Source organism: Bos taurus, chromosome 17 (assembly GCF_002263795.3).
Source record: "Bos taurus isolate L1 Dominette 01449 registration number 42190680 breed Hereford chromosome 17, ARS-UCD2.0, whole genome shotgun sequence".
Classification (NCBI taxonomy): Eukaryota; Metazoa; Chordata; class Mammalia; order Artiodactyla; family Bovidae; genus Bos; species Bos taurus.
This window is the reverse complement of record NC_037344.1, coordinates 62,167,533-62,193,992: the sequence shown is the minus strand read 5'-3', so window position 1 is coordinate 62,193,992 and position 26,460 is coordinate 62,167,533. Positions and strand designations below refer to the sequence as shown.

The following is a 26,460-nucleotide window of genomic DNA, read 5'->3' as shown; positions in this document are numbered from 1 at the left end:
GATACAAACTACTATATGCAAACACAAGGTCCTAATGTATAGCACAGGAAACTACATTTAATATCCCATAATAAACCACAGTGGGAAAGAATATGAAAAAGAACATGTACATACATGTATAACTGAATCACTTTGGTGTATACTAGAAACTAACACATTGTAAATCAACTGTACCTCAAAAAAATAAGCAAATAAATAAATAAAACTTTGAAAAAATGCATGGGAAAAAGGAAATTCTAGGGCCTTCCCCTGGCAGTCCAGTGGTAAGAATTCGCCTTCCAATGCAGGGGGTGCAGGTTTGATCCCTGGTTGGGGAGCTAAGATCCCACATGCCTTGGGCCAAAAAACTAAAACAAAAGCAATGTTGTAACAAATTCAATAAAGCTTTAAAAAAAAAAAAGGAAATCCTAGCCAAGTTCTGTCAAAAGAGACTATGTGAGGGAAGTTAATAATAGTATCTTTATCTGTGTAGCACTTTTTATTTTACAAAGCATTTTTACAAATGCTATTGAATCATTAGTAAAGCTCATACAGATATTATTTCCACTTTATAAACAAGAAGCTGATGCTCAAAGAGATTAAATGACAAAAATATCAAAATCTGCAAATAACAAACTAAGTCCTGAATTTGGATTTTCTAGGTTAAAAAAAGAAAACAAAAAAAACCTTTCAGTAAGGCTCCATATCACAGTGCATGGAAAAAGTTGATTCGCCACAAGATGTAGCATTCAATTCCTTAAAGGCTAGGAAACATATTTAATTATTAGGAAGGAAGATTTGCAGAAGGTGGCAACAGTAGTGCAATTAAAAAAAAAATCTCAACTCACAGCATAAAAACAGATAAAGCACTATGATGGTAAAAACTAAACCCTACAAACACCAAAAAATGATGACAAGGCATCTTACAAACCCCAATATACGGTTTAAAAGGTCAAACTACCAATAGCTCCAAAATCCAAGTGATATTAGTAACTGTCACAGAGAAAGTAGAGAGAAGTGATGGGACACCTTCTGGACCTGAGACCAGGAAAAACCCAAATATCCAACAGATATTCACTGGAAAGTATAGTTAGCCAATCTGAAAAGAAGTACCTGAAACTGAAGTTTTTGACATCTCAATTTTGGGGAGAATGCAAGGGGCTGATTTTAAGGGGTTAAGGGACCAGAGGAGTCTGGGACCTATGACTTTAAAAAGTAAAGGACAAAACTGCATGCTGGGGAGAATCCACTGAAAGTTGAATTCAAATTGTCCAAGACAAAAAAACAAAGAGATTTTAAGTGGAAATACATTCACTGTTTCACTAATTAATACGCTGTTTGGCATTACATTTTGGTAAATGGTCTTTACCTGGTTATGCATATCTTTCCCTTCATGGATCACAGCCTTGTTGTGGTGGAGGGGTTTGTGTAACTCAACAAAGCTATGAGCCATGCCATGCAGGGCCAACCAAGATGGACTGGTCACAGTGGAGAGTTCTAACAAAACGTGGTCTACTGGAGGAGGGATGGCAAACCACTCCAGAACTCCACGAACAGAATGAAAAGGCAAAAAAACATGACATTGGAAGATGTGCCCCCCAGATTGGAAGGTGTCCAATATGCTATAAGGGAAGGGTGGAGAAATAGCTATAGAAAGAATGAAGAGGTTGGGCCAAAGCAGAAACAACGCTCAGTTATGGATGTCTGCGGGTGAAAGTAAAGTCCAATGCTCTAAAGAACAATATTGCATAGGAAACTGGAATGTTAGATCCATGAGCCAGGGTAAATTGGACATGGTAATGTAGGAGATGATGGCAAGAGTGAATGTCAACATCTTAGGAATCAGTTAACTAAAATGGTTGGGAACAGGCAAATTTAATACAGATGACCATTATACCTACTATGGTGGGCAAGAAGCTCTTAAAAGAAATAGGACTAGCACTCATGGTCAACAGAAGAGTTCGAAATACAGTACTTGGGTGCAATCTCAAAAACAATAGAATGATCTTGGTTTGTTTCCAAGGCAAACCATTCAACATCACAATAATCCCCATCTGTGCCCTACCACTAATGCTGAAGAAGATGAAGTTGAACAGTTCTACAAACATCTATAAGACCTTCTAGAACTAACGCCCAAAAAAGATGTTCTTTTCATCATAGGGGACTGGGATGAAAAGTAGGAAGTAACTTGCCTGAAGTAACAGGCAAGTTTGGCCTTGGAGTACAAAGTGAAGCAGGCAAAGGCTAACAGAGTTTTGTCAAAAGAACATGCTGGTCATAACAAACATCCTCTTCCAACAATACAAGAGACAACTCTACACATGGGCATCACCAGATGGTTAATACTGAAATAAGATTAATTATGTTCTCTGCAGTCAAAGATGGAGAAGCTCTATACATCAGCAAAAACAAGACCTGGAGCTGACCATGGCTCAGATCTTATTGCAAAATTCAGGTTTAAATTGAAGAAAGTAGGGAAAACCATTAGGCCATTCCAGTAAAACCTAAATCAAATTCATTATGATTATACAGTAGAGGTGACAGATTGAAGGGGTCAGATCTGGTAGACAGAGTGCCTAAGGAAGTATGGACAGAGGTTCATAACATTATATAGGAGGCAGTGACCAAAACCATCCCAAAGAAAAAGAAATGCAAGAAGGCAAATTGGTTGTCTGAGGAGATTTTACAAATACCTGAGAAAAGAAGAGAAGCAAAAAACAAAGGAAAAAGGGAAATATAAACCCAACTGAATACACAATTCCAGACAACAGCAAGGAGAGATAAGAAAGCCTTCTTAAGTTAACAATGCAAAGAAACAGAGGAACATAAGAGGATGGGAAAGACTAGAGATCTCTTCAAGAAAACTGGAGAGATCTAGGGAACATTTCATGCAAGGATGAGCACGGTAAAGGGCACAAATGGTAAGGATAATAGAAGCAGAGAGGATTTAGAAGAGGTGGCAAGAATACATAGAACTATATAAAAGGGTCTTAATGACCCAGATAACCACGATGGTGTGGTCACTTACCTGGAACCAGACATCCTGGAGTGTGAAGTCAAGTGGAAGCATTACTACAAACAGGAAGCATTACTACAGACAAAGCTAGAGGAAGTGGTGGAATTCAAGCTGAGCTATGTAAAATCCTGAAAGATGATGCTGTTAAAGTGCTGCACTCAATATGTCATCAAATTTAGAAAACTCATAGGACTGGAAAAGGTCTTTTCATTCCAATTGCAAAGAAGGGCAATGCCAAAAAAATGCTCAAACTACTGTGCAATTGCACTCATTTCACATACTAACAAGGTAATGTTCAAAATCCTTTAAGTTATGTTTCAGCAGTACATGAATAGAGAACTTCCAGATGTACAAGCTGGATTTAGAAAAGGCAGCACAACCAGAGATCAAGTTGCCAACATTTGTTGGATCATAAGGGAATTCCAGAGAAACATATTACTTCAGCTTCGTTGACTGTGTGAATCACAACAAACTGTGGAAAATTCTTAAAAGAGATGGGAATACCAGAACACCTTACCTATCTCATGAAAAACCCGTATGCAGGTCAAGAAACAACAGTTAGAACTGACTGTGGGAAAATGAACCACTTCAAAACTGGGAAAGGAGTAAGACAAGGCTGTATATTGTCATCCTGCTTATTTAATTTATTTGTAGAGTCTATTGTGCAAAATGCCACAATGGATGAATCACAAGATGGAAGCAAGATTGCCAGGAGAAACAACCTCAGATATGCAGATGATACCACTCTAATTGCAGAAAGTGAAGAGGAACTAAAGAGCTTCTTATTGAAGATGAAAGAGGAGAGTGAAAAAGCTGGCTGAAAACCTAACATTCATAAAATGAAGATCATGGCACCAGTCCCATCACTCCATGGCAAACAGAAGGGCAAATGGGGGAAACAGTGACAGATCTTATTTTCTTGGGCTCCAAAATCACTGCAGATGGTGACTGCAGCCATGATATTCAAAGATGCTTGCTCCTTGGAAAGAAAGCTATGACAAACCTAGACAGCGTATTAAAAAGCAGAGACATCACTTTGCTGACAAAGGTCCATATGGTCAAAGCCACGGTTTTTCCAGTAGTCATATGTGGATGTGAGAGTTGGACCATAAAGAAGGCTGAGAGCTGAAGAACTGATGCTTTCGAATTGTGGTGCTAGAAAAGAATCTCTAGAGTCCCTTGGATTGCAAGGAGATCAAACCAGTCAATCTTAAAGGAAAACAACCCTGAATATTCTTTGGAAGGATTGATGCTGAAGCTGAAGCTCCAATACTTTGGCCACCTGATGTGAAGAGCCAAGTTACTGGAAAAGACCCTAATGCTGGGAAAGACTGATGGCAAGAGAAGAGGGCAACAGAGGATGAAATGGTTAGATAGCATTGCTGACACAATGGACATGAGTTTGGGAAAACTCCGGGAGATAGTGAAGGACAGGGAAGCCCATGGCTGTACTCCATGGGATTGCAAAGAGTCTGACATGACTTAGCAACTGGACAACAATAACAATGTAGTATTTTTGTATTCCCACTAAAGTTTTAAAATATGAATAACTAGTGACTTTTAACAACTTTTGGGCATGTACTCATATGTTCATTTTATTTCTCTTTTAGTTTGTGATGTGATGAATTATAATATATTTCTTAATGCTAAACTCATGCTTGTTTCTGGCATAAGCTTTTTTTAGCATGGTGTTTGCCTTGAATATTGTACAAGATTTTATTTCTAATATATTTCTTAAAATTGTTTTAATATACATCCAGAAAAAGTGAAATTTATTTCTGACTTTTTAAAAATGCCAGCTCTATCAAGTTAGGGAATTAAGATTATATTACCTCCACAAAGAATTTTTCACATTTTCCTTTAGATTTTAAAATTTAGTAATGAAGGAGTTGCACAAATAGTTTTATATAATTTAAAATCTTCTGCACCCATACTATACATTTCTAACTTACTCATTTCTTATTGTGGCAAGAATACAACAATTCTTAACAAAATTTTAAGTGTGTAATACAGTATTGTTGACTCTAGGTACAATGCTGTACAGCAGATCTGTAGAATTTATTAATCTTGCTGAACTGAAACTTTTTATTATTAGTGGGTAAAGCTCCATTTCCCCATATCCCTACTCTATGGCAATCACCATTCAACTCTCAGATTCTATAAATTTGACTAATTTAGATATCTCATATAAATAGAATGATGAGGTATTTGTATTTCTATGACTGGTCTATTTGACTCAGCATAACATCCTCAAGGTTCATCCATATTGTCACATGTTGCAAGATATCTTTATTTTTTTAAGGCTCAGTAATACGGTATCGGTGAAGGCAATGGCAACCCACTCCAGTACTCTTGGCTGGAGAATCCCATGGACAGAGGAGCCTGGTAGGCTACAGTCCATGGGGTTGCTAAGAGTCGAACACGACTGAGCGACTTCACTTTCACTTTTCACTTTCATGCACTGGAGAAGGAAATGGCAACCCACTCCAGTGTTCTTGCCTGGAGAATCCCAGGGACAGAGGAGCCTGTTGGGCTGCCATCTATGGGGTTGCACAGAGTCGGACACGACTGACGCGACTTAGCAGCAGCAGCAGTATGACATATATCACATTTTCTATATCTGTTGAAAAAACATTATCTTGTTGTGAATCTTAGTCACAGTGAACAAGGGAATACTAATATCTTTTTAATACCATTCTGGCCTACAAGGTTTTTGCTGGAAAAATTAATGAGAATTTTTGGACATTTCTTTACAAAGAAAAATTTTGAGTAGTCAATTTTCTACAGCCTCTTTCAAAGTCCACTCTTTGACTTTAGACAATTTGTTTATATGCGTCTTAGTGTGAATTATCTTCAGATACATCTTGCTTGGTGATCTCTGGGGTTTGTGGATATGTATTGCCATTTGCTTCTCTACATTTGGGAAATTTTCAAATTTTTTAACAAGCTGTTTGGTCTTATTTTCTCTGTTCCAATTAGAACTCCTAAAATGTGTATATTGGTTGGCTTGATGATACTGCATAAAGTCCTTAAGCTTTCTTCACTGCTTTTCATTCTTCCTTTTTCCTTCTCTGCCTGAATTACTTCCAGTGCTGTCTTTGAGTTCACTGATCCTTTCTTCTGCTTGATCTAATATTGAACCCTTCTACTGACTTTTTTTTTCAGTTTAATTATTGTGTTCTTAAGTTTCATGACTTAGTTATGGAGTCCATGGGGTTAGTCAGTTAGTTAGCCCGTGGGGTCACAAAGAGTCATAATTTAGTGACTGAACAACAATAACCATGTAGTATCTTTGTATTCCCAATACAGTTTTAAAATATGAGTAACTAGTGACTTTTTAGTATCTGATACTTTTTAGTATCTTCCATCTGCCTGTCGAAATTTTCACTTTGTTCGTGTGCTGTTCTCTTTGACTTCAGTGAGCATTTTCATAACAGTTATTTTGGATTCTCTATCAGGTAAATAATATACCTCCATCTCATTAGGGTCAGTTTCTGGACATCTATCTCGTTCCTTTATGTGGAACATGTTTGCCTGATTCTTCATTTCTTTAACTTTCTCTGTTGGTGTCTGTGTTTCAGACAAACCAGGTACCTCTCTCAGTCTTCACAGACTGGCCAAATACAGGACAAGACCTCCACCAATAACTCTGGCCAGAGATTCTCAGGGCCTTTCCCAACTTTTTCTCTCCCCAGGAAGCAGCAAGTGAGTCACAGCTACCCCTCAACTCTGTCTCCGCAGGAGATCCTCCTACAGTAGCAGGTAAATCTAGCCCAGTCTTTAATGTTGTTTTTGTTCAGTTGCTAAATCGTGCCCTACTCTTTACAACCCCATGAACTATAGCACACCAGGCTACTCTGTGCTCCACTACCACCTGGAGTTTGTTCAAATTCATGTCCATTGAGTCAGTGATGCTAACTAACCATCTCAACCTCTGTCGCCCTCTTCTACTGCCCACAATCTTTCCCAGCAATAGTGGGAAGTTGCTGTGGGAAGTTCCAGTGCATTGGCTCTTCACATCAGGTGGCCAAAGTACTGGAACTTCAGCAACACTTTCTTTTGAGGTCCCTGCTTTATTCCTTGGGTCCTGGTGCACACAAGACCTTGTATGTGCCCTCCAAGAGTAGAGTTTTTGTTTCCCCTAGTCCTCTGAAATTCCTGTAATCAAGCTTCACTGGCTTTCAAAGCCAGATTTTCTGGGGCCTCCTCCTCCTGTTGCCAGACATCCAGGCAGGGGAGCCTTACATGGGGATCAATATTTTCACTCCTGTGGGAGAACTTCTGTGGTATAATTATTTCGAGTTTGTGAACTGCCCACCTGGTGGTATGGGATTTGATTTTATCACAATTGCACCCCTCCTACCATCTCACTGCCTGGAAAATCCCATGGACGGAGGAGCCTGGCAGGCTACAGTCCATGGGGTCGCCAAGAGTTGGACAGACTAAGCGACTTCACTTCACTTCACCTTCACCATCTCATTTGTGGCTTCTTTCTATTTGGATGTAGGGGATCATTTCTGGTAGGTTCCAGCAATTTTTGTTGGTGGTTCTTCAGTAGTTAGTTGTGATTTGGTGTTTTCATAAGAAGTGATGAGCTCACATCCTTCTACTCTGCCATCTTGTCTCTGTCTCAGCTTAAGGTTCTTGACAAAAGCTTTTACTTTGATTAGGTCCAATTTATGGATTTTAAAATTTTATGGATCATGCTTTTGGTGCCACGTTTAAGAATTCTTCAGCAAGTTTTAGATCCAAAATATACGCTGCTGCTGCTGCTGCTAAGTCGCTTCAGTCGTGTCCGACTCTGTGCGACCCCAGAGACAGCAGCCCACCAGGCTCCCCCGTCCCTGGGATTCTCCAGACAAGAACACTGGAATGGGTTGCCATTTCCTTCTCCAATGCATGAAAGTGGAAAGTGAAAGTGTTGTGTCCGACTCCTAGCGACCCCATGGACTGCAGGCCACCAGGCTCTTCCACCCATGGGACCCTCCAGGCAAGAGTACTGGAGTGGGTTGCCATTGCCTTCTCCGAAAATATACGCTATGTTTTCTTCTAAAAAGTTTTATATTTTATATTTATATCTATGATCCATTTGGAGGTAATTTTTGTATGAAGTGTTAGGTTTAGGTTAAAGTTCTTCTCAGCAGCATGTCCAATTTTCCAGCAAGATCTGTTGAAAAGACTATTCTCCTCCCACAGAATTGCTTTTCCCCTTTTGTCAAAAATCAGATGACCATACATGTGGGTTCTCTATTTCTGAATTCTTTATTCTGTTCCAATGATCTATGTGTCTATCCCATCACCAATACCACACAGTCTTGAAACTCAGTAGAGTGGTTCCTCCCACATTATTCATCCCCAAAATTATTTAAACTATTCTATTTATTGTCTTTCATAAAATTTATATTCACAATAAATGTTTCACAATTATACATACATCAAATTATGTTGTACACTTCAAATACATAAAATTTTATTTGTGAATTATATTTCAATAAAGCTACAGGGAGAAAATTGAGGAGAAAAAAATACCAAGAGCTTGATAAGAAAAAAATATTAACAATTATTAAAGGATATAAAAATGGCTTTTAAACATATTAAATATTTAAATTCACTCAAAATTAGAAAAAAATAAAAGTTAAACAATACTGACATGCTACTTATACTCTATCAGTTTGGTAAAATGATATATTATGATATATTCTGTTGCTTAGATTTTGGGGAAACAGGCATTCTAATACATTGCTAGTGGGAATTAAAAGTGGCAAAAAGCTTCTGAAGTTCCCTTCATATATTTGGGAATATCAGACAAGCTATAAATGTCATTAGTATGAACACTATCTTCTCATTTCTAGGAATATTCTTCCACAAAAAAAATATATGTGCAACATTATTTGCTGATGATAGTGTATTAATTTTGAAATAAACAACCTAAAAGCCCACATATAGGAGAGTAACTGAATAAATTATGGTACATCCATAAATCTAAATACTACGCGATTATAAAAAAGAGAATGAGGAAGATTTTTTACAAACTGATATGAAGTGATTTACAAGCTATATCTTTAAGTTTAGAAAGGAAAGTAGATAATGTTATGCTATATTTACATATGAAAAAGGGGAATATAAGGAAATACACATGTATCTGCTTATTTGTACAGAAAGAAATACAGGAGAAATAAACCAAGTACTATTGAGACTGATGACTGAAAACCGAGTGGAAAGAATGAGGACATGGGAACAGATGAGAGGCTCAAGGAGGTGTACTATGAATATACTTCTTTGGTATAGTAGGTGGCACTAGTGGTAAAGAACTCACTTGCCAATGCATGAAATGTAAGGGACGTGGGTTCGATCCCTGGGTTGGCCAGATCCCTTGGAGGAGAGCATTGCAACCCACTCCAGTATTTTTGCCTGAAGAATCTCATGGACAAAGGAGCCTGGCAGGCTACAGTCCATAGTGTCACAAAGAGTCAGACACAACTGAAGCAACTTAGCATGCACTGACTTTCAGAATCATGATAACATTTCACATACTCCCTCAAAATAAGCATCATCCAAAATGTGGGAGCAAATCAGAATGAAATACAAAAAGTAACATATGACCTTAACTATATTAGAAATGAATAACATGACCACACTGAATAGGTCTAGACAAAACAGTACCAATCTAAATAATTCTGGGAAACGTTATTTTGACCTCATATGTAAGGCTAAAAATAAAGGAACTGAACATAAACTCTGTTCTCCAGTTCGTAGACTTCCTTTTCACAGAGGCCTGGGTTAGTTCCTCTAAAAATACTTCACATGTATTCTAGGATTGAGCAAATAAACAAACATTGTAAATAATGTAAAAAAAAAGGAAAAGGACTGGAGGTTTGAAATGGGCTATAAGATATAGAATAGAGAATGGTGTGAATGGCATTCAACAGCAGAGGCCGGTGATTTACTCAAAAATCCACAAACCCCTGCTCTGGAAACTTTATAGTGTCAATAATTCAAAAGCATACTAGACGACAGGAGGAGAAAGCTGTTCCACAGAAACTAGGACTGAGGGAAGAGGTTATATATTTTTCTTTTCTTGGGGCCTGATCTGTTATCACTGTACTGGCTAGACATCTAAAAGTTGCCTCTCCTTGATATACCCTTCTATGAAGACAGCAGGAACTCGGCTAAAGATTACTGCTGCTGCTAAGTCGCTTCAGTTGTGTCTGACTCTGTGCAACCCCATAGACTGCAGCCCACCAGGCTCCCCCCGTCCCTGGGATTCTCCAGGCAAGAACACTGGAGTGGGGTGCCATTGCCTTCTCCAAAGAGTACTACAACTGCTGTTTTTTGAGGGTGGTTACAAAGTGAGGACACCCCTAAAGAGCTCGAGCTTGAGAGAAACAGGAAGTGACATAGACAAAAGGTAGTGTCATCATGTAGTACTCTGAGGGTGGGAGCGGCTATTCTTCTTGCAGGCAGCATAGTTTTGATCTTTGTCCAAACAACTGTGTCACTGACAAATAATTGTGTCCCAGGGAAATCAACTCACAATCAATTTGCTGTTTCACTTGGGCCATGATAATGACGACCCCAGTTTGTTACTCTGCCTGCCTCCTATCCTTTCTTCTACAAAATCAAGTGATAATGGGTTAAGTTTTAGAGTGATTTCTCTTTTAGGAATCCCACTTAGGGCATTTGAAAATGGCCCCTTCCCATATAAAGCCTAGTGTCACTTGATTGGTAATTCTGACTGTTCTTCCAGGGATACATTGTAGCGGGAATCTCTTTATTATAAAAGTCTTTCCTAGGAACCTGATGATATTCAGAGGACAAGAAGAAAAAGCAGAAAAAGTGTACAAAGTCCTGCCCAAACAAGGGAAATGATATATTATTATTAATTTGAAGCAAAAGAAAAGATTATTTATTTCTTTTTTACACAAGTTCCCTCTTCATACATGTCAAAATGGGAAACTAGTCTTGCTTTTATTCAGGATGACTGAGTATTCAGAGGATGACCCGGATTCTTTTGTGATAATGAGCCCTTGCTCAGGTCAGAAGGGAATCCTGACCTTATATGGCACTGTCTTTGGCATCAAGTCTATACATCCTCAGCATATGGTTTATGCACATCTTCAAAATCAGGTTACTCTTGTGTAATCCGTGAAGATAAACAAGAGGAACTCTTAAGCATTTCACAATTTCAGAGCAGAACAGGATTTCCTCAGTTCCTATGCCTTATATATGGCCATTTCCCAAGTATGTTCAAGTTGACTGTGGTTGACAGTGATTCCAAATGCGGGAATAATAAGTTACCAAGATCCCAAAGATGTTAACAGATTCCATGCTCTGGTTAATAGGTGGTGGTGGTGGTTTAGTCACTAAGTCATGTCCGACTCTTGAGACTCCATGGACTAAAAGCCTGCCAGGCTCCTCTGTCCATGGGATTCTCGAGGGAAGAATATTGGATTGGGTTGCCATTTCCTTCTCCACTGGTCAACAGGTACACCAAGGATATAACATGAAAGTGGTACTTAAGAAGTTAGAGATATGGACAGAAAAAAACCATTGTGCAAATCTTCCTGAATTTGTAAGAAACACTTAAAAATTTTAACCACTAGAGAGACTGGCATCTCTTGGGAGAGGTGAACATGATGCTGCTCATATGACTGCTGGCCAAAGTTTTGGGAATTACCAGGGCCATGCATTTATTTCTGTGGTATCTGCACTGCCAAGAATGCAACCTTGATGACTCTTTCTTTCAAAAAGATACACCAAAATTCACAGCTTTCACAGCTCATGAGGTTGGCCATCATTTGGGAATGAAGCATGACCATGCAGTCTGGAAATTCCATGGCCAGAATCTCTATACGGCCCATGAATTTATTATTATAGATATGAGCTTCAGCAATTGCAGCTTCCCTATTTCCACACATTGTTGCACAGAAAGGGCTGCCTATTTAATAAATCTGAGGTCCAAAGCTCCTTTTGAAAGCTGTACTGTGGGAAAAAGACAGTAGATAAGGGTGAAGAATGTGACTATGGCAGTGGTCTTCAAAAGAATCACTGTTGTCTGCCCTCATGCCGGCTGAAGAAGGGTTCAGATTTTGCATTTGGATCTTGCTGCAAAAACCACAAATCTCTAAAGACAACCACACCCTGCCACATCAGTGCAGATGAGCGTGACCTCCCAGAATACTGTGATGGCACCCCAAGTAGTGCCACACAGACACCTACAAGCAAAATGCACCCCTTGGAAGGAACAAGGTTATTGTTGCCAAGGCCAGGGTTGAAGCCTAGAGAATCTCTTTGTTAAAATCTTTGAAAGGAGTACAAAGGTTGCCCAGAAAAGTTGCTAATGTGAATGAATACCAAGGGAGACAGGTTTTGGAACTGTGGCAGTGAAGTCTTCAGCCAGAGCAACGCCAAAGATGTAAAATGTGGAAGGTGCCTATGTGAAAATATCCAAAGACTCTCATGCATTGAAAAAACCTCAAACACTTACCCATTTCCCCATGAAGAACACGTGGTGGTGCAGTACAGAGATTTTTGAAGCCACAGACAGGGCTAATGAGGGGAAGGTGAAGGATGATACAACATGTGGTCCAAGAAAGATCTGTATCAATCAAAGCTGCATAGATATCACTGTATGCCACTAGGACTGCAACCTAGAGAAGTATCAGAGTCACGGGAGGGGTGTTCACAGAAATTTTAAGAACTGCCACTGTATCTATGTCTATGCTCCTCCTACATGTGAATTCAAGGGCGAGAGAAGCAGTCTGAATAGTGGCCCTCCTACTCTTAGTATAATGAAGAGCTGATAATCCTAATCTTGCCTAATCTTTTATTATTTTTCATTCCCACTATCTTTTTGCTTGCCTACATCTATAAACTATCCAAGACCAGTGTCAATGCAAAAAATTCATCAGAGAAGATAAACAAATCTGACAGACATTTGATAATTATCTTCTTTTTGGAAATAAAGTCAAATATGAAGTGATACTGATAGGACTTTTTAAGAAATGGGCTCCTTACCTCACGTATCCCTCAAGGCCTATGGAAAGAATTCTTGTTTCCATCTGTCTTTCTATATGCTGAATTCTTACTAGTTTTTAAATTAAAATAAGTGAAGGCAGCTCTCTAGGTGAGGTATCTTTCTCATTCTGTGCCACCCAAAAATCTGTGCTACACACCTTGAGAGGTCTCAAGATATCTTGATAGAATGAGGTCAGGTTACCATCCTTAGAAAGGCTGAAGCTCATGGCCTAAAACCTAAAGAGCTATTATTGAGTTCCCTAACATTTCTATTGGTTGGATGGCATCACCAACTCAATGGACATGAGTTTGACCAAACTCCTGAAGACAGTAAAGGACAGGGAAGCCTGGCGTGCTGCAGTTCATGGGATCGCAAAAAGTCAGATATGACTTAGCAACTGAACAGCATTTCTATTGAAAATTCCTTTGGGAAGATCTCTGGTCTTACTTTTCAGAGTATATTGTCTTCAGCTCAGTTGAGTCACTTAGTCGTGTCTGACTCTTTGTGACCCCATGGGTTGCAGCACACCAGGCTTCCCTGTCCATCACCAACTCCCGGAGCTTACTCAAACTCATGTCCATAGAGTCGGTGATGCCATCCAACCATCTCATCCTCTGTCGTCCCCTTCTCCTCCTGCCTTCAATCTTTCCCAGCATCAGGGTCTTTTCTAATGAGTCAGTTCTTCGCATCAAGTGGCCGAAGTATTGGAGTTTCAGCTTCAACATCAGTCCTTCCAATGAATATTCAGGATTGATTTCTAATATATTATCTAATATATTTCTAATATATTGTATACTATTTTATCTCCCATTATAATCTACTCTGTCAATTTTCTCTAATCTTAACGATTTTACCTTGTATAGGCCAAGGAAATATATTAGGTGAAAAGTATCTGATTTAATAAACACTCCAGATGTTTTAGTTGATTATCATTCTAGTTTTTGTCCATTTGACTTTCCCCTTTGTTTAGGCATCACAGCATCTGATGCCCTGGCCCTGGTTTGGCTTTGCTCATGACTTAACTAGAGAGACCAAACATCATTTGTTACATGACTCAAGAGGAAGAAACATTAAACATCCCTACCCATGAATAAGCCTCTTCAGTGTGGGAGTCTTTTCTTTCCCAAAGGTTCAATTCTACTTGTTAGTCATTCATTCACCTGTTTATTCATTTATTCAATAAACATATATTTAGCACTTCCAGTCAGATTGAACCATGTAAAATAGATGACATTAGACCATTTTAACCTACAAAAATGGCAAGTTCATAATGTTCAATCTAATTCTACATCTAAGCACTATGAAACCTACAACCTAGGATTTCTGCTTATAAATGAGAGTTGAGAAGTTTTTGATTCAGCTTTAGTCCTGATTTCTCTTAAATCTTATTATCCACTGTAACTTCAAAAGACTGGCCTTAACTTTCTAGAAGGGAATGGTTTCTATTGTTAAGACCTAGAACAGCATGGAATATATACGAGACTAGGATGTTGAGTGTCTGAGGATCTCCCTATCACTTTTTTGACACCTTCTGTCCTTTCTTCTTCTGAATTTCCAAAACTCTGTTCAAAGGAGGTAAAACCAGGACTTTCTCTGTTCAACAGAAGGAAGAGCAATGTAAATATCTGAGAAAGTTGTTACATGCCACACTGCTTCCCCTACAACCACACAGTAGAGGGCCTGGAAATACTTTGTATAAATAATAACTAATAATAACTTGAAATTTATTTTTTTCCAGAAGAGACTCCACAAATCTAGTATCTATTGAAGTAATATGAGTGTATCTCTTAGGTGGAAAGTAGCTTCATCTCCCTGAACAGTGACTTAATCTGTGAATCTAAGAATAATGGATAGATTCCACCCACTTCAACTAGAGTAGCTACCAATCATGGTACTATATTCTCTTTCACTTCTATAGCTTAAGGTATGGTTAGAAAAGACTTAAGATGTTGACTGCAAACACTCTGCCCAAACCATTAGTGCAGAATAATTCCAGTTCTGGATGTTCTAGTTTTATAGTTTCAAAGAATGGTAGAGGTGCTAGTAGCAAAAGCAAGAGTTGACTCCAACGGATCTAGGCCCCTGCAATAGAATCTTTTCTGTGAGCATAATAATGGTGTCTGGGTGTCTGCATCACGCCGAGCCTCTTGCTTTAGTTGGTAGAACTTGTACTGTGTCCAGCCATATACTCCACAGTTGAGCAGACCCTGAGATGATGTTGTTAGAGCCTGGAGGAGATGAAGGGGTGATGGAGCCCATCCTTCAGGTTTTCAGAGATTTGGGGAGGAGTTCCATTCCTCTTATTTATAAATCATTGTTATATTCACTTCAAAAATCAAGATTTGGTGTTGTTTTTAAAAACCATTTTTCATCTCTTCCTGAACTCACTTTTCACTGTTCTTTCACTGTTCACTTTTCTTTCACTGAACTCACTGTTCTTTGTCATGAGAGTTAGTCATATTTCTTACCTTATACATACAGACAATGAAGTGGTTTCAATATCCCACTTTATTGCCCCATTTCCTGGGTTAGGCTTGAGGAAACTGCCAAGCAGCATAGTCTGAGAGCCCCCAAAAACCTACTTAAATCTGACAAGGAGGGAAAGAATCATTCTTTTCTTTGTTTCTTTCTCTCTGTTCACCTAGAATAGCTAATTTATCTATTCATTTCACTCTGGATGGGAGACAATCATGTCACTATCAGTGTTTCATAAGAACATTACCTGGAAGAGCTTGTCTTTTGTTACCCATCCCTTAAAAAAACATATCAATAAAATGAAATTGGTTAGAGACACACAAGCTCTGAAATGCATGGCAGCACTTTCATAAAGATATCCACCTCATCAATGAGGAAATTTTCAAATTTTTTAGAACTGAATGCAAATAATATATTTTTCTCTTGCAATGTAGAAAGAAATACCCTAAGCAGGGGGCGGGGAATGTGCTTACTGAATTTTGGCAGTGTAAGAGAACAGGATAAGAAAGTGTAAAAACAGACATGCTGGATGTTTTTTTGAAGATGTTACCTGGAGAACATAGAGGGCCATATGAAGTCTGGTGTCCTGTAGTTTTGTCAGCTTTATGATCATCAGAATGACCACTGTGAAAACACGAAGCACAGATCTTGTTGCCAATTCTGGGTATCTGAGCATACATTTTTTTGGTATAAACACTTAAGCACTGTGAGAATTACAGGCATAATGAAGACTAGCAGTGAGATAAACCAGTTATATAAACCACTGGCTTCAGGTCTCCTCTAACAGCAGGTCTCCACTGCTATCCCTCAGCAATTAAACTTTGCAGATTATTAAGAATAGTAATGGAAGCAAGACATACTATAGGAAGGACATAAGTTACAATTTTTAACTTATGTTTATCAAGCCTTTTCATAAACTTTATCCAATCTGATCCTCACATTATAACTCTGTGTAGTAGAAATGGCAGGTCTTAATATCTCTGAGTTCTGTCATGACATTTCCTCTCATATTATTTCATGTCTGCTGCTGCTGCTGCTAAGTCGCTTCAGTCGTGTCCGACTCTGCACGACCCCATAGACGGCAGCCCACCAGGCTCCGCCGTCCCTGAGATTTTTCAGGCAAGAACACTGGAGTGGGTTGCCATTTCCTTCTCCTATTTCATGTCTAATTATCTCAATTTCTAAAAACATAAGAAGGAAAAGAAGTTAAGGAGGTTGAGAAAAACTGGAAATATGGGTGGGACCAAAGTAAATTTTATATGCTGGATAGCACATACTTCTTGGTGAAACTACTTTGCTTGATTACAGTCTAACAATTACCCTTTTCACTGCCCAGATCTTTCAGTTAAGATACCCACCTGGGCTCCAGCAGCAAAAGAAGGCCACTGGGTAGAAACGTACTCGCTGCTCCATGATATGAATCACTGCCCACTGTTCACTCCCCAGAAAGCCAGTCGATTTCAGAAACTTCTTGTAAAGTATCTGGGCTTGAATGAGTAAGACCTAAACATGGGTTAGAGCAGTGAGTAGTCTGCCTAATGCTTACTAAAATTTCCCTGTCTAGCCTGTCATTTTGGAGAGAGCCTTCTCTTAGGATGTGACAGCAGGAAAGACCATCCTCTTTATTGTCTTTACTATCTGAGATCAGGTTTTTCTTTTTCTTTTTTTTTTTTTGAGAGAAAATTCTCCAGAGTGATCTTTTGCTTGGCCAGGGAAATGGACAAATATTAGTCAAACCTGTGGTTATCATGTTCAATATGTAAAATTTACATCAACCCTAAAGCTTTTATTTTTCTCAATGAGGTTACTTGCAATATGCATGGGAAATTAAAACTAAGATATAACCAGATTCTCTTGTAAAACACTTTCTTAGAGGTTGTGTTAGTGTTCTAGCTTAATACCTTTTAAATAAATACTTTAGCACTTGCCAGAGCTTAATATTCTCAGCTCCCCAAAAAAAAAGTTTTAGGAAGTTTCTTACTATCTTTAGATGGAAAACAGATTGTTTTTCCCTTCCAACTGGGAACAATTTGAATACGCTTTAGTTAAGGAAATAAATATAAATCAGTTAAATATCTTTTCTGTGGGGGAGTAAGTTAGGTAATAAACCTGAGCTTCCCAGGTGGCTCTGTGGTAAAGAATCTGCCCGCCAATGCAGGAGACGTGGGTTCTATCCCTGGGTTGGGAAGATCTCCCTGGAGAAGGAAATGGCAACCCACTCCAGTATTCTTGCCTGGGAAATCCCATGGACAAAGGAGCCTGGGTGGGGCTACAGTCCATAGAACTGCAAAAGAGTTGGACACAACTTCAGTGACTAAAACAAGTAAAACAATAACAACAAAAAAATGTGACCAAATCTGAAACTTTTTTCAAATAATCCAGATCTTCCTGGTGGCTCAGACGGTAAAGTATCTGCCTTCAATGTGGGAGACCCGGATTCGATTCCTGGGTCAGGAAGATCCCCTGGAGAAAGAAATGGCAATCCACTCCAGCACTCTTGCCTGGAAAATCCCATGACGGAGAAGCCTGATAGGCTACAGTCCATGGGGTTGCAAAGAAGTCGGACATGACTGAGCGACTTTACTTTCACTTTTCACTAAGTTAATAACCCAATTCCTTAAGTTTAGTCATGCATTTTCCTTTACCCACAGACACAGGAATTAAAAGGAGGCCAAAACTTGACTTGAGATTATTTATGTCTAGTAGAAATCAGTTCACTATCTGCTGACTAAAAAAGAATCAGAATGCCAGTTCTGAATGCCCACTGAAGTCTGGGTTATTCTGAAGGAGCAAACAGGAATCCCCAGGGTCTCATGTTTTGGGAGACCTGTCTCTCTTGTCAATCAGTTCTAAGTGAAAACCATCAAGGCCATTTTAACATAAAGTAGTCACTGTGCTTTCTTTACCAAGTCACTGATCTGATCAAAGCTACCTCCATAACTTACTTTTGAATTATCAAAGAAAATACTCCACAATTGCATTTCATTCACACATGCTAGGTATGCTAGCAAAATGAAAAAATTTGTGGGATAAAGTTGGTCTACAAACATAATTTATAATCCCTGAACTAGCATGTAAAGAGGAGAAAACGATACTGAAAAGTAGATTTGGCAAATAAAAAGTCATATTTCCTTGCTTACTGATTTTGTCCTAGGCAGTTATATATAAATAACATATTGTCCCACAGATGATTATTTGTCCATCATTCTGATGATATCAAAGGAATATTTAGTAACTGTATAACCACTCTGTACTTTAAACTCAGTTAGATATAGGATAAGTGCAAATTTATATTCAATAAAGAACCGAGAAAAGAAAACTCTAATTATTTGAAAAATAAAAGAACATGTTCTGTGCTCCAGAAAATCATACTATATAAAGAACATACTTGACACATACTAGTTTTCTGGTCTGGTCCTTCATGAGGATCCACAGGAACACATACTAGTTCTAGAGTGAGCATAATTCTCACCTAATGAATACAGGCTCTTTTCCCCACTTATCATTTGACCTTGGGAAGTACAAAAAACTGAGGAAGTAATTAAATTATCAATATGTACCAGTCACTTTCTTGTTTCTAGGACTATAAGAAGTGCCTCTGTACCACATCTTTCCCAGGCAGGCCCAGAAATATTGCACCACCTCACCCCACCCCATCCCGCTTTCCATAAAGACAGATAGGGAGGTACAGTACCACAATGGTGAAGAAGCTGAGTACAAAGCTGGCCAGGAAAATGATGAGCCCATAAAAATAAAGTGTGCTACAGACTGATGTGTTGGCAGAAGGCAGGAGCTCAGCCATGGCTGGTGGTGGTGAGTATATCAGGATACACCTAGGAAGAGAATCAATGGTCAGGAGTGTTGCTACAGGTTTAAGACCAGAGAGATAGCCATTTGGTGCAACAAAAGTTAATGAGTATGTAATTTTACTTACGGAGAAGGCAATGGCAACCCACTCCAATACTTTTGCCTGGAAAAATCCCATGGACGGAGGAGCCTGGTAGGCTGCAGTCCATGGGGTTGCTAAGAGTCGGACACGACTGAGTGACTTCACTTTCACTTTCCCTTTCATGCATTGGAGCAGGAAATGGCAACCCACTCCAGTGTTCTTGCCTGGAGAATCCCAGGGACAGGGGAGCCTGGTGGGCTTCCGTCTGTGGGGTCGCACAGAGTCGGACACGATTGAAGTGACTTAGCAGCAGCAATTTTACTTATCATCTAGCTAAGCCTTGTCCATAATATCTTGTTCCTTCTACTGAAACATTCTCATTTAGTCACTTTATGTCATATTTCTACTTAATGTATTTTTAGCCTTGACTATAGCCCTTATCCATAGCCCATGTAAAATACAAGCATCTTGGCCAGCATGGATGTACAAAGTGTTCTTCCATCTTTATTTATAGAAAAGAATAGGTGTAGTCTACCATGAAAATGATAGGTTTGTTCTTACTTACCTGTGGCTCTGGCTGAAGTTGCGGAAACATTCACTGACATTGCCCAAACAGAATACAGGTACCATCAACAGTAGAGGTATCAGACTGGGAGGAAAAAAAATTATCACCCTAATATTCAGACTTTTTTATGCCTTTTTACCTGTGCAAAATATTCTCCTATCCTTCTCCCAATACCATTCCCCTACCCACTCTTCATGAAACCTACACATTTAATTTCTTCAAGAAAAATACTTCAAAAACTTTAAGTATACTTTCATTTCAAGTTCCTGGTGAAATGAAGCAGGAAATGCATTTTATATCTAGGTTAATAAAATCTAACCGACTTTCACAGAGAGTCTCTGGGAACTGTGAGCTTCCCAGGTGGCAAAGTAGTAAAGACATAAGAGATGTGAGTTCAGTTTCTGGGTTGGGAGGGTTCCCTGAGCAGAAAATGGCAACCCACTCCAGTATTCTTGCTTGGAAAATTCTATGGACAGAGGAACTTGGCAGGCTACAGTCCATGGTATTGCAGAGTCGGACATGACTGAGTAACTAAGCCTGCACTCTGGGAGTTGCATGATCAGATTAAAAAACCAAGTGGGTCAAAATGAAATGAAAAATCTATCAAGGACCTATGTGATCTGTCCATTCCCTAAGAAATTTTCCAAAACACAGCCTTAAGCAAACAGTTATTTATCCAGCTTAATATATGCAGATTCCTATAACTGGAAAAGATCCAGGAGTAAAAGATTACAATGTCTAAAATCAACTCAATGTGACCATCACTTTAGGTGAGATACAGATCCTTTCTGAGTTTAGTAGGAAGAGTCTCACCCAATGTTATAAAGGTGAATAAGTTCTTGAAAATCATCTATTACAGCTTTCATGATATATGAAAAGGAATTAGAAGTCAAAAGACTTAAAGGAAAAATATTCACTCCAGGTCACATACAGTTAACGGCAGAACTGGGGCTAAAACCCAATCTGTAACTTCAAATTGCTTGCCTATTTTACCTGGGAAAATGAAACCAGTGATTACACATTTGTTGCTTCCTACTCAATAAAGCTATGTGAGGACCAAGGAGTGACAGAATGAATGGAAATAAGAGCTCTGTCCTTTTAACTGTTCCCACCTGGACCCAAGAATAATGAGTCTACACCATGCTAGGAAGGAAAAAAAATCTTACCTGGACAAAATGATGGCTATTTGACCAATTCGGCAGGTATAATCTATAACCTATGAAAATAATAAATGTGAGTAATGTCTTAGGATATTGCCAATCATATTATAATACCAAGTCATCACTTACTATTTGATAGTACAAAAATTCCCAATAGCAGGTTTGCTTCAGTTAAGCAATATTTGATAAAAAAGTAAATGAAATGAATAGTTCCTTAGCACTGAAGATAAAGAGAATTTATCTGTATTATTGTATATTAAAAAATACACCAGTAGCCACAAAGAGGGCCTGCAGAGAGTAGCTTAATATAAGATTTGGATACCACAACAAATTTTCTTAAGAAGAAAGGCAAATATGAAATCACACAGTAAATCTTCATCTTCTAATAACTGCTCAATCCTCTCCTCTTTTAGATCAAGGGAGGTGTAAACTGTTCAGACCTTATAGGTGGAGTAAAAGTCTATGTATAAGATGACCAGCAGAACCATTAACAGCCCAGGGTTAATATAAGAATCAAAAAAGGCACCTTGAATATAAGACCTATCTAGAAGATAGGAACCCATATTCCCTGCATCGGAAGGTGGATTTTTAACCACTGGACCATGAGGGAAGTCCCCCTGCACTTCATGTTTATGATGAAAAATTGAGGCCCAAGAAAGGAAGATGATGTGCCCAAGGTCATACAGGAGACAAATGACAGAAATAGGTTTAGAGGACAGATCTCCTAATTTACTTCCAAATGCTCTTTTCACAATGCTATAATATCACTTATTCATTCAACAAACATTTGCTGCATTTCATCATGTGCATGACAGGATACCACTTTCATTTGTTCTAAAACTGTAGGCTTTGGGAAAAATATGCTGGGAGGCTTTCTAGATTCACTTATTCCATGGTGCTCTTGAACAAAAATTCTCCTTCAAAAAACCATGACAGAATGGATAAGGCATAAATAAGATGACTAGAATACTGAGTAAGATAAAATACACACAAAGACAGTTAAAGAAATGAACATTGCTAACAACATAAAAATGTATTCTGCTAAATCACCTAGTGATTTACTTAAAGAATCAAAAATAAGGAAGTAAGAGTACTATACAATGGAATACTATTTAGCAATAGAAAGGAATGAATTACTTATATACAATGAATGAACTTCAAAAGTATTATGCCAAAAAAAAAAACCAGACACCAAAATATTTTGTATGATATATAAAATATCTATATGAAATGTCCAGAAAATGAAAATCTATAGAGACAGAAAGTGTATTAGTGGTTGCCTATGGCAGGGTGAGCCAAACATAGAGACTGAACAACAAGGGCAGGACAGGGTATGGAAAACAAATTAACAGTAAATGTGCATGAAGGATTTTACTGAGTGAAGAAAATATTTTGAAACTGATTTATGATAATTTTACAACCTGGTAAGTTTACTTTTAAAACCACTGAATTGTACACATGAAATAGGTGAATTATATATGTAAGATATGTATACACAGAAAAGGATCCAGGTATACTGACTTATTTACCAAGTGTTCTCTTCTCTTTCTGCAATGCTAGACAATGTCCACAACTCTTTTGTGACTCAAAGAAGGAACAAGTTGCTTCCTGGATCTTGTTTTCTAATTACCATGCATTTATTCCTCTGCCCTTCTGCAAACCAATATGTGTTACACACACATACCAACAAAACACGTCAGAGCACAACACTCTGCCTTTCCAATACCCATAACCCAAATCCCACGTTAGCTAGCTGGGCATTTTCCTACCTGCTCACCAAGGTCGTCTTCTTTAACAACAATGATGGATTGGCATAGAACCAAGAAGGATTTCCCTTACTGAAAGGAACCAGGCAGGAATGGTAATACTGTAAATAATGTTTCCTATAATCAAATCCTGTTGGTGGTGGTGGTGGTGGCAGCAGGGGTGGTGATGGTGGCAAAAGAGTAGAGAAATCATGTCAACAGAGTGGAAACTCCATGAGTTTTCTCTTTTATTAGCTCCCATGAATTCACCTAGTCAGTGCTAAGTGCTAAACTATTTGTCAAAGACATGTGGATTTGTTTTAGCATACTGTTCTTAACTATCTGCTCTGAAGAAAACTTACCAGTGAAAATGTCCTCTGTGCACTCTGGCTAGGTTTCATCCTCAGTTCTTTGTACAGATACCAGATATAATTGATGGTGTAGAAAAATGAGGAGATGTACAATACCTAGATGAAAATCAAAACAACTGATCATACCTGTCCCACTATGGCTTCTTTCAATTTATTTCATTATTTCCTACTGTAAGAATCCTACCTACTGGTCTATTAGTAACTTAGCATCTAGTACCTCTATTATGCAAAACTGGGCCAAGTCTGAGAATTCAACCCAGGCCTACCTAAAATATGTCCCAGCATCCTTATTTTATCCTTTTGACTGTTCAGAGGAACCACATTATCCACCTCCTCTCAGTCAACTGTTCAATTTTTATGAGGATATCATAGAATCTTTTTCTATTTCATTTTTTAATTGAAAAGGACATCAGAAGGGTACAAACAAACTTTTTTACAAAACAGAAGTAAAATCACAGATGTAGAAAATAAACTTAAGTTTACCAGGGGATAAGGGGTGGGGGAGGGATAAATTGTGAGATTGGGATTGACATATACAGACTCCTATATAAAAAGTACTTAACTAGTAAGGACCTACTGTATAGCACAGGGAACTCTACTCAATACTCTGTAATGGCCTATATGGGCAAAGAATCTAAAAAAACAGTGGATATTTGTTTATGTATAACAGATTCACTTTGCTGTATACCTGAAACTAACACAATATTGTAAATCAACTATACTCCAATAAAAATTTTAAAAATAAAGAAAAGGACATAAGAATTTCCATTTCTAATAATGAAAGCCTAGGCTATCCGAACCAAACTTTCTATTCAAAAGAACTAAACATGAATATTTTTTTAATCTTTAAAAACATCGAAGAGCTGACAAGATTGCAACAAGCCAGCAGGACAAAAATCCAAGAGAAGGAACTTTTGCTTCCATCTTTGATGAAATAAAAGGAATAGAATTTGCACCTCAGCCTTAAAAAACTAAAACCTGGACAAAATACATGAAAACACCCTGTTTTCAAACATCGGATAACAATCAGTACAGAACAGTAATCCCTAAAAAAATAAAAACAAACAAGTTGAACCCAGCTAACCAGCTGGGCAAGGTGAGTGTGGTGAAGGGGAATCCAAAAGAAATAAGCTGTCTGTGAGTTCAGAGAGATTTCAGTGTTCATGGAGGCCAAGGCAGCTAAAATGTGTGAAACAAATTATGAGAGAAGAGGCAGATACATAGAGACCTAGCGCTCTGGAGGTTTGCAGAGGTACCTTCAAGTTTTTGGTTAAGTATTAATCTATACACATGGGAGAGAAAACCATGAAGAACAGAGAAAGAAGCACTAGAAAGGAGTATGTAGAACAATCTTCAAAAAAAGAATCCCTAAAGGAATAGTTTGTGTCTCCATAAGCCAGTGTGGAAAGACTTCCTAATCCATAGGCTGAATGGCAGTATTGTAGAATAATAATGTAAAATCATAAGAGTACTGCCCTACTAATCAAACCAAATTAGCTGTACATTAAATACTGCCCTGCTACTGCTGCTGCTAAGTCGCTTCAGTCGTGTCCGACTCTGTGCGACCCCATAGATGGCAGCCCACCAGGCTCCCCAGTCCCTGGGATTCTCCAGGCAAGAACATTGGAGTGGGTTGCCATTTCCTTCTCCGATGCATGAAAGTGAAAAGTGAAAGTGAAGTCGCTCAGTCCTGTCCCACTCTTGGTGACCCCATGGACTGCGGCCCACCAGGCTCCTTATTGCCTTAACTAAGCTTAAAAGCAAGCCTTCAAAAAAAACAAAGGATCAAACAAATGCAGAGTTAACTACATTGAAGACAAAATTCCTGAATTTAAAGGGGATTTATATGTATATATAAAACCTAATACTCAACAATATAAAATCTATAATATCTGGTGTGTATTAAAATATTTTAAGTCATGTAGATAGGCAGGAAATTATGGCCCATAATCAAGAGAAAAATTAATCAATAGCAATGAACCCAGAAACAACATAGATTATAAAAATTAGGGGAAAAAAGTTAAAGGAACTATTGTAAATATACTCAGTATGTCCAAGAAGGTAGAGGAAAGCATTAGCACAACACTGAGAAATGAAAGGTATAAAAAAGATCCAAGTTGAAAGTCTAGAGATGAAAAATATATGGAATTTAAAACATGGAAAATTAGAAACTGCAAAAAATTAGTAAACTTGAAGACACAGAAATGGAAACTAAAATGAGACACCTAGAGATAAAAGATTTTGAAAAAAAAGGAACAAAACTTCAGTAAGTTATGTAACAATACAAGCAGGCTAATAATCCCTAATATGGAATTGGAATTCCAGCAGGAGTAGAGAGGAAGGGAGGAAAAAAAATATATTTGAGGGAATAATAACCAAAAATTTTCCAAATTTGATGAAAATACAAACCACCATGTCCAAGAAACTTAATAAAACCAAACATAAGAAACATGAAGAAACCATATCAAGGTACAATATAATCATGAAATTAGATGTCAAAATCCTCAACAAAATATTAGCAAACCAAATTAAACAATACATAAAAAGGAACATACACCATGATCAAGTGGAATTTATCCCAGAATGCAAGAATGGTTCAATACCCACAAATCAGTCAATGTGGTATACCATATTAACAAACAGGAAAATGAAAATCATGATGATCGCAATAGATGCAGAAAAAGCTTCTGACAAAATTCAATATCCATTTATGAAAAAAACTCTCCACAAATTGGGTATAGAGGGAACATACCTCAATATAATAAAGGTCATGGATGACAAAACCACAGCTAATATCATACTCAACAGTGAAAAGTGGTCCTCGAAGATCAGGAATAAGACAAGGGTGCCCATTTTCACCACTTCTATTCAACAGTAATAGAAGTCTTAGCTACAGCAATCAGACAAAAAAAAGAAAGGCTTCCAAGTTAGAAGAGAGGAAGTAAAATGGTCACTATCTGTAGATGACATGATACTACACATACAGAAACTTAAAATCTCTACCAAAAAACGACTAGAGCTCATCAGTGAATTCAGTGAAGTTGCAAGACACAAGACTGATATACAAAAATCTGTTGCTTTTCTATACATTAATAAAGAACTATCAGAAAGAGAAAGCAAAAAAACCAATTCCATTTAAAACAGCATAAAAAAATAAACTTAACTAAAGAAGTGAAAGATATATTCTGAAAACTATAGACAAAGGAAATTTTAAATGATACAAAGAAATGGAAAGATACACC

General features: G+C 38.1%; 1 protein-coding gene across 7 annotated transcripts in view; it reads right to left on the bottom strand.

The window, feature by feature from the left end:
• The window catches only part of TMEM116 (transmembrane protein 116), a 136,640-nt gene that overhangs the window by 84,889 nt on the left and 25,291 nt on the right, over positions 1 to 26,460 (bottom strand). For 2 of the 7 annotated variants that reach the window (XM_005217822.5, XM_024977216.2), the window contains 7 exons: positions 23,210 to 23,314; positions 21,109 to 21,158; positions 19,943 to 20,026; positions 19,183 to 19,321; positions 16,847 to 16,991; positions 16,039 to 16,112; positions 14,165 to 15,241 (listed from right to left, as the gene is read on the bottom strand). In XM_005217822.5, coding sequence (XP_005217879.2) covers positions 15,035 to 15,241; positions 16,039 to 16,112; positions 16,847 to 16,991; positions 19,183 to 19,321; positions 19,943 to 20,026; positions 21,109 to 21,158; positions 23,210 to 23,314 — 804 coding nt within the window. In that variant the 3' untranslated portion in view covers positions 14,165 to 15,034. Of the gene's footprint in view, positions 1 to 14,163; positions 15,242 to 15,864; positions 16,113 to 16,846; positions 16,992 to 19,182; positions 19,322 to 19,942; positions 20,027 to 21,108; positions 21,159 to 23,209; positions 23,315 to 26,460 lie in introns of those variants that run through there. The other 5 variants (NM_001040528.3, XM_059875980.1, XM_024977217.2 and 2 more) reach the window with 5 other exon arrangements.